Source organism: Pristiophorus japonicus, chromosome 19 (assembly GCF_044704955.1).
Source record: "Pristiophorus japonicus isolate sPriJap1 chromosome 19, sPriJap1.hap1, whole genome shotgun sequence".
Classification (NCBI taxonomy): Eukaryota; Metazoa; Chordata; class Chondrichthyes; family Pristiophoridae; genus Pristiophorus; species Pristiophorus japonicus.
This window is the reverse complement of record NC_091995.1, coordinates 98,986,488-98,995,271: the sequence shown is the minus strand read 5'-3', so window position 1 is coordinate 98,995,271 and position 8,784 is coordinate 98,986,488. Positions and strand designations below refer to the sequence as shown.

At 56.7% G+C, this 8,784-nt stretch overlaps 1 protein-coding gene across 1 annotated transcript in view; it reads right to left on the bottom strand.

Annotated features, from left to right (window-relative positions):
* Positions 1 to 5,077: 5,077 nt before the first annotated feature.
* The window catches only part of LOC139230312 (protein FAM83F-like), a 23,037-nt gene continuing 19,330 nt past the window's right edge, over positions 5,078 to 8,784 (bottom strand). Inside the window, exon 4 of the mRNA XM_070862137.1 lies at positions 5,078 to 5,204. Coding sequence (XP_070718238.1) covers positions 5,078 to 5,204 — 127 coding nt within the window. The remainder of the gene's footprint in view (positions 5,205 to 8,784) is intronic.

Genomic DNA, 8,784 nt, shown 5'->3' with positions numbered 1-8,784 from the left:
TGTCCTAACTCGCACCGAGTCCCGCTCACCCATCACCCCCTGTGCTCACTGACCTACATTGGCTTCTGGTTAAGCAACGCCTCGATTTCAAAATTCCCATCCTTGTTTACAAATCCCTCGCCCCCTCCCTATCTCTGTAATCTCCTCCAGCCCCACAACCCCCCGAGATATCTGCACTCCTCTAATTCTGCCCTCCTGACCATCCCTGATTATAATCGCTCCACCATCGGTGGCCGTGCCTTCTGTTGCCTGGGCCCCAAGCTCTGGAACTCCCTCCCTAAACCTCTCCGCCTCTCTACCTCTCTCTCCTCCTTAAAACCTCCCTCTTTGACCCAGCTTTTGGTCATCTGCCATAATTTCTCCTTATGCGGCTCGGTGTTAAATGTTTCTGTCTTATAACACTCCTGTGAAGCACCTTGGGACGTTTCACTATGTTAAAGGCGCTATATAAATACAAGTTGTGCAGAGGTCTCTGGAGTGGGACTTGAACCCTCAACCTTCTGACTCAGAGACGAGAGTGTTGCCCACTGAGCCACGGCTGATACATTACTCCTCCTCTCCTCAAAACCGATTGTTCAGTGCTCTCTGTTTTGATCAAATGCTGGAAACACAAAGCAAGTCAGGTGGCTTCTGGAAGGGGAGCCGACAGCTATTGACTCTTTGGGCCTGCAGCCTCGGTGTACAGTTCTGGTGATTGATTCTACCCAACACCTTAACTCATCTTCTCCCTTCATATCAACCGAGAATGAGATAGAAAGTACAGCCCAGAAACAGGCCACTGGGCTCCACCGCTCCGTGCCGGGGTTAATGCCCCACCGCTCCGTGCCGGGGTTTATGCCCCACCGCTCCGTGCCGGGGTTAATGCCCCACCGCTCCGTGCCGGGGTTTATGTCCCACCGCTCCGTGCCGGGGTTTATGCCCCACCGCTCCGTGCCGGGGTTTATGCTCCACACCAGCCCCCTCCCACCCCTCTCCATCTCACCCCATCACCATATCCTTCTATCCCTTTCTCCCTCATGTGTTTATCCAGCCTCCCCTTAAATACATCGATACTATTCGCCTCAACCCCTCCCTGTGGCAGCGAGTTCCACATTCTCACCGCTCTCTGGGGAAAGAAGTTTCTCCTGAATTCCCCGTTGGGTTTATCAGTGACTGTCTGATATCGATGGCCCGTCGTTTTGCTCTTCCTCACAAGTGGAAACACTCTCTCTACATCTACTCCATTTTATCATTTCAAAGACCCCTATCAGGTCGCCCCTCGGCCCCCTCGTTGGAGAGAAAAGACCCTCAGCCTGTGCAATCTTTTCTAACCAACGTTCCCACGAAGCTGTGAGATGGCAGGGCCCTCTGGGGGTCCTGAGCAGACCGCTCACAGCCTTTCCACATGGGCGAAAATTACAATGGGCCACGCACCAAAAAAACTATAGGGAACACACGTATAACCGTTCAATTCTTACCAACTTTGTAAATCTTTTCCGCAACTTCCTCAGCGCCTCTGGATGAGAAATAAAGGTGCTGAATGACCAGCTATGAATGTTGTGATTTCCAGAGCGCCGTACTGTCGGAGGGGCAGTACTGAGGGAGTGCCGCACTGTCGGAGGGGCAGTACTGAGGGAGTGCCGCACTGTCGGAGGGGCAGTACTGAGGGAGCACCGCACTGTCGGAGGGGCAGCACTGAGGGAGCACCGCACTGTCAGAGGGGCAGTACTGAGGGAGTGCCGCACTGTCGGAGGGGCAGTACTGAGGGAGCGCCGCACTGTCAGAGGGGCAGTACTGAGGGAGTGCCACACTGTCGGAAGGGCAGTACTGAGGGAGCGCCGCACTGTCGGAGGGGCAGTACTGAGGGAGTGCCGCACTGTCGGAGGGGCAGTACTGAGGGAGCGCTGCACTATCGGAGGGGCAGTACTGAGGGAGCGCTGCACTATCGGAGGGGCAGTACTGCGGGAGTGCCGCACTGTCGGAGGGGCAGTACTGAGGGAGTGCCGCACTGTCGGAAGGGCAGTACTGAGGGAGCACCGCACTGTCAGAGGGGCAGTACTGAGGGAGCGCTGCACTATCGGAGGGGCAGTACTGCGGGAGTGCCGCACTGTCGGAGGGGCAGTACTGAGGGAGTGCCGCACTGTCGGAAGGGCAGTACTGAGGGAGCGCCGCACTGTCAGAGGGGCAGTACTGAGGGAGCGCCGCACTGTCGGAGGGGCAGTACTGAGGGAGCGCCGCACTGTCGGAGGGGCAGTACTGAGGGAGCGCCGCACTGTCGGAGGGGCAGTACAGAGGTAGCGCCGCACTGTCGGAGGTGCCGTCTTTTGGATGAGACGTTAAACCGAGGCTCCGTCTGCTCTCTCAAGTGGATGTAAAAGATCCCGTGGCAGTATTTCGAAGAAGAGCAGGGGCGTTCTCCCCGGTGCCCTGGGGCCAATATTTATCCCTCAATCAACATCACTAAAACAGATGATGTGGCCATTGTCACATTGCTGTGTGTGGGAGCTTGCTGTGCGCAAATTGGCTGCCGCGTTTCCCACATTACAACAGTGACTACACTCCAAAAGTACTTCATTGGCTGTAAAGTGCTTTGGGGTGTCCTGAGGTGGGGAAAGGTGTCATGTATCTTACATTATTATATATAACTGTATCCTAACATGCTATACTTGACTGTAATAAGATATGACCTGTAACCACCAGCATACCTTACCACCAGGGGTGCACTTGCAAGAGACAGGTATATAAGGACAGGTCTCAGGCAAGTGCAGCATTCCAGAGCTGTGAAATAAAGGTGCAGGTCCAGAGTGACCTTGACTTCACTACATGCCTCGTGTGAATCTGTACGGAGGGGACAGGTCTTTTCAATAGGGTCTGTAGAAAGCACTGGTTTCCAGTGTTTGTATCCCATACAGCAGTTACTATTAAATAACTTGGGTAAAATCTTCTTAAGAGAAGGAGTTGAAAATACAATTGCGGAAAATATAGAAAATATTTTTATTTCATATTGTCTCTGAGAGCGAAGTTATTCCTTCTGGTAAAATACAGAACAATAATTTTTATATATTGATTTTAAAATGTAATAAAATATGAATATATCTATAAAATATTACATGTCCGGTGCATACACTTTGTGTAACACACAGTCACACTATTAATCATCGGTAAATCTATTTGGGTCGATCTTCTCCCGTGATTGAGTCCCAGACCCAAACCCAACCCGGCCTCAAGCCTGGCCTCAACATTTTAAACAACAGTTCCCACAACTGGGATCTGTTATGGCTTATAACCCCCAGGAATTCAGCTACCCTACGTAAACTTCAACTCATTCAAAGCTGCCCGGCAGCCCCGTGTCCTAACTCGCACCGAGTCCCACTCACCCATCACCCCCTGTGCTCGCTGCCCCGTGTCCTAACTCGCACCAAGTCCCACTCACCCATCACCCCCTGTGCTCGCTGCCCCGTGTCCTAACTCACACCGAGTCCCGCTCACCCATCACCCCCTGTGCTCACTGCCCCGTGTCCTAACTCGCACCAAGTCCCACTCACCCATCACCCCCTGTGCTCGCTGCCCCGTGTCCTAACTCACACCGAGTCCCGCTCACCCATCACCCCCTGTGCTCACTGCCCCGTGTCCTAACTCACACCGAGTCCCACTCACCCATCACCCCCTGTGCTCACTGCCCCGTGTCCTAACTCGCACCAAGCCCCGCTCACCCATCACCCCCTGTGCTCGCTGCCCCGTGTCCTAACTCGCACCGAGTCCCGCTCACCCATCACCCCCTGTGCTCACTGCCCCCGTGTCCTAACTCAAACCGAGTCCCACTCACCCATCACCTCCTGTGCTCGCTGCCCCGTGTCCTAACTCGCACCGAGTCCCACTCACCCATCACCCCCTGTGCTCGCTGCCCTGTGTCCTAACTCGCACCAAGTCCCGCTCACCCATCACCCCCTGTGCTCGCTGCCCTGTGTCCTAACTCGCACCGAGTCCTGCTCACCCATCACCCCCTGTGCTCGCTGCCCCGTGTCCTAACTCACACCGAGTCCCACTCACCCATCACCCCCTGTGCTCACTGACCTACTTGTTACCACACGTATCGCACACCTCCCCAACGGCACTGTCGCTAGTCTCGCCCCACCGAGCCACAGTCACAGAAACAAATACCATACCAATACAGCAGGGTCAGAATATAAATCTACAAGCGATCCCCCCGACCCCCTCCCCCGATCCGTGCCCCCCCGTTCCGTTCCCCCCCCCCATCCGTGCCCCCCCCGTTCCCCCCAACCCCACCCCCGATCCGTGCCCCCCCCCGGATCCATGCTCCCCCCCCCGATCCCCCCCCATCCGTGCCCCCCCCGTTCCCCCCAACCCCACCCCCCGATCCGTTCCCCCCGTCCCCCCCGATCCGTGCCCCCCGTTCCGTTCCCCCTACGATCACCCCCCCGATCCGTTCCCATCCGTGCCCCCCCCGATCCGTTCCCCCCCCCCGATCCGTGCCCCCCCCGATCCCCCCCGATCCGTGCCCCCCCCCGATCCCCCAGATCCGTTCCCCCCCGATCCGTGCCCCCCGTTCCGTTCCCCCTACGATCACCCCCCCGATCCGTTCCCCCCCGTCCGTTCCCATCCGTTCCCCCCCCCCGATCCCCCACCCCGATCCGTGCCCCCCCCGATCCGTTCCCCCCCCGATCCGTTCCCCCCCGATCTGTTCCCCCCCCCCGATCCGTGCCCCCCCCGATCCCCCCCGATCCGTGCCCCCCCGATCCCCCCCGATCCGTGCCCCCCCCGATCCCCCCGATCCGTTCCCCCCCGATCCGTGCCCCCCCCCCGATCCCCCCCGATCCGTGCCCCCCCGATCCGTTCCCCCCCGATCCCCCCCGATCCGTGCCCCCCCCGATCCCCCCCGATCCGTTCCCCCCCCGATCCGTGCCCCCCCCGATCCGTTCCCTCCCGATCCCCCCCGATCCCCCCCCGATCCGTGCCCCCCCGATCCGTGCCCCCCCGATCCGTGCCCCCCCGATCCCCCCCCGATCTGTTCCCCCCCCGATCCCCCCCCCCGATCCCCCCCCCCGATCCGTCCCCCCCCCACTCTCGCTGCCGCTCCTCAGGACAACACACAATTCTTCTTGCTCCTGGTGGTGCTCGTGCTGTTCTGCCGCTGCAGATCGGAGGGGCCGTCCTTCTCTGTGAAGACACAAAGGCACAGGGTGAGGAAGAGCAGGGTGGGGTCGCTGTGTCACCGGGGTGGGGGCCAGGAAACATGTCCGCCGCACTTCGCTCTGTGCGCAGCAAGGGTCACAAGTTTTCTGACACCGTGTAGCTGTGGTCTGTTACTGGGAGCAGAGTTTGAAATGTAAGAGAGAGGTTTAGGCAGGGAGTTCCAGAGCTTGGGGCCCAGGCAACAGAAGGCACGGCCACCGATGGTGGAGTGATTATAATCAGGGATGGTCAGGGGGGCAGAATTAGAGGAGCGCAGACATCTCGGGGGGTTGTGGGGCTGGAGGGGGTTACAGAGATAGGGAGGGGCGAGGGCCACGGAGGGATTTGAAAACAAGGATGAGAATTTTGAAATCGAGCTTCAAATTTGAAATTTACATCATCATCATCATCACAGGCAGTCCCTCGGAATCGAGGAAGACTTGCTTCCACTCTAAAAGTGAGTCCTTAGGTGGCTGAACAGTCCAATACGAGAGCCACAGTCCCTGTCACAGGTGGGACAGACAGTGGTTGGGGGAAGGGGAGGGTGGGACTGGTTTGCCGCACGCTCCTTCCGCTGCCTGCGCTTGGTCTCTGCATGCTCTCGGCGACGAGACTCGAGGTGCTCAGCGCCCTCCCGGATGCACTTCCTCCACTTAGGGCGGACTGGTCTTTGGCCAGGGACTCCCAGGTGTCAGTGGGGATGTTGTACTTTATCGGGGAGGCTTTGAGGGTGTCGGTGTAACGTTTCCTCTGCCCACCTGGGGCTCGCTTGCCGTGAAGGAGCTCCGCATAGAGCACTTGCTTTGGGAGTCTCGTGTCTGGCATGCGGACAATGTGGCCTGCCCAGCGGAGCTGATCAAGTGTGGTCAGTGCTTCGATGCTGGGGATGTTGGCCTGGTCGAGGACGCTAACGTTGGTGCGTCTGTCCTCCCAGGGGATTTGTAGGATCTTGCGGAGACATCGTTGGTGGAATTTCTCCAGTGACTTGAGGTGTCTACTGTACATGGTCCATGTCTCTGAGCCATACAGGAGGGCGGGTATCACTACAGCCCTGTAGACCATGAGCTTGGTGACAGATTTGAGGGCCTGGTCTTCGAACACTCTTTTCCTCAGGTGGCCGAAGGCTGCACTGGCGCACTGGAGGTGGTGCTGGATCTTGTCATCAATGTCTGCCTTTGTTGATAATAGGCTCCCGAGGTATGGGAAATGGTCCACCTTGTCCAGGGCCACGCCGTGGATCTTGATGACTGGGGGGGCAGTGCTGTGTGGCGAGGACAGGCTGGTGGGGGACCTTTGGCTTACGGATGTTTAACGTGAGGCCCATGCTTTCGTACGTCTCAGCGAATACGTCGACTAGGTCCTGGAGTTCAGCCTCTGTATGTGCACAGACGCAGGCGTCGTCCGCGTACTGTAGTTCGATGACAGAGATTGGGGTGGTCTTGGACCTGGTCCGGAGTTGATGAAGGTTGAACAGGTTCCCACTGGTTCTGTAGTTTAGTTCCACTCCAGCGGGGAGCTTGTTGATTGTGAGTGGAGCATGGCGGCGAGGAAGATTGAGAAGAGGGTTGGAGCGATAACGCAGCCCTGTTTGACCCCGGTCCAGACGTGGATTGGGTCTGTGATGGATCTGTTGGTAAGGATCATAGCCAGCATGTCATCATGAAGCAGGCGAAGGATGTTGACAAACTTTTGGGAGAATCCGAAATGGAGGAGGACGCTCCATAGACCCTCACGGTTGACGGTGTCAAAGGCCTTTGTAAGATCGAAAAAGGCCGTGTATAAGGGCTGGCGCTGCTCCCTGCATTTTTCCTGCAACTGTCGCGCTGCAAAGATCATGTCTGTTGTGCCGCGTAAGGGACGAAATCCGCACTGTGATTCCGGGAGGAGCTCCTCGGCCACAGGGAGAAGGCGATTGAGGAGAACTCTAGCGACAACTTTCCCAGTGGTTGATAGCAGGGAGATTCCCCTGTAGTTGCCACAGTCGGACTTGTCCTCCTTTTTAAAAATGGTCACAATCACTGCATCTTTCAGATCTCCCGGCATGCTCTCCTCCCTCCAGATGAGAGAGATGAGGTCATGTATCCGGCCAACAGCGCCTCTCCGCCATATTTTAGCGCCTCAGCAGGGATTCCATCCGCACCCGTAGCCTTGTTATTCTTAAGCTGTTTTATGGCTTTGCCTACCTCGTGCAACGTTGGAGTTTCACTGAGGTGGTGGCGGGTCGCGTGCTGCGGGATGGAGTAGAGAACACCCGAGTCAAAGGCAGCGTCTCGATGGAGGAGATCTTCAAAGTGCTCCTTCCATCGGCCCCTGACAGCCTCGGTGTCCTTGATGAGCGTTTCCCTGTTCTTGGTCAGGAGTGGGGGGGGGCCTTGGGAGTTTGGACCGTAGGTGGATTGACTGCAGTGAAGAATCCTCGCATATCATGGCTGTCGGCCAGCTGCTGTATCTCCTGTGCTTTCTCCATCCACCACCTGTTCTTTAGGTCCCGGGTTTTTTGTTGGACCTGAGCCTTGAGCCGCTTGTAATGTTGGTTTGCAGCTCCCGAGTTGGGCTGTTGCTTGAGGCTCAGAAATGCTTTGCGCTTACGATCTATTAGTTCTTAACCGGCCGAAGGGACTCCGGGGCAGACCCAGGACAACACAGGAAACTACCCGAAACTACTGCTCAGCACACCCAGCTTGCACTCTCCCCGGTGGCGCCTGGGCGTTTGGGCCCCCTTTGGGGACGACTGGGCCTCTACTTCCCCGCGGTGCTCCAGGTGTGGCCGGCCAGGGCTTTGTGCAGCTGCGGAGGGCTGGCAGTGCCCATAGAGCAGTGCCAAGGGAGTAAACCTACTACTGACTTACATCTTAAACTTTTAATCAACTTGAGAAACTTTTTAAACAATTTGGAAACTTTTAAACTTTTAAACAACCTGGAGAAATTTTTTTTTAAAACCTCTGGAGAAACTTTTAAATAACTTTGGAAAACTTTTTTTTTAAAACTCTGGAAGAAACTTTTAAAACATTCCTCGGAACTCCAGCGGACAACTGACCTTGCCCCCAACCAAGCCTCGGGCCACCTACCATCAAGGGCGTTACTCGGCACCGAGCTTGAGGCCAACATCTCGCCGTAGGCAATTAGGCTCATACAGCAGTCCTGGTCTCCAGTCATCTTGGACCCCCTTGCCACTGGACCAAGACCTTGCTCAGCTAAGCCCGTGCGGTTGCCGGTGTGCCCACGTTAAAAGAACTCACGCACAGGCATCTTCCACTTCGTTAACATGAAGTTCAGGACCTGGAATGTCAGGACCCTCATGGACAACCCCAACAGCAACAGGCCGGAACACCACACCGCCATAGTTGCCTGGGAACTTAGACCCTTTGACAGTACAGCAGGCGGTGAACACGGCAAATGGTGTGTTGGCCTTCATAGCGAGGGGATTTGAGTACAGGGGCAGGGAGGTGTTGCTACAGTTGTACAGGGCCTTGGTGAGGCCACACCTGGAGTATTGTGTACAGTTTTGGTCTCCTAACTTGAGGAAGGACATTCTTGCTATTGAGGGAGTGTAGCGAAGGTTCACCAGACTGATTCCCGGGATGGCGGGACTGACATATGAAGAAAGACTGG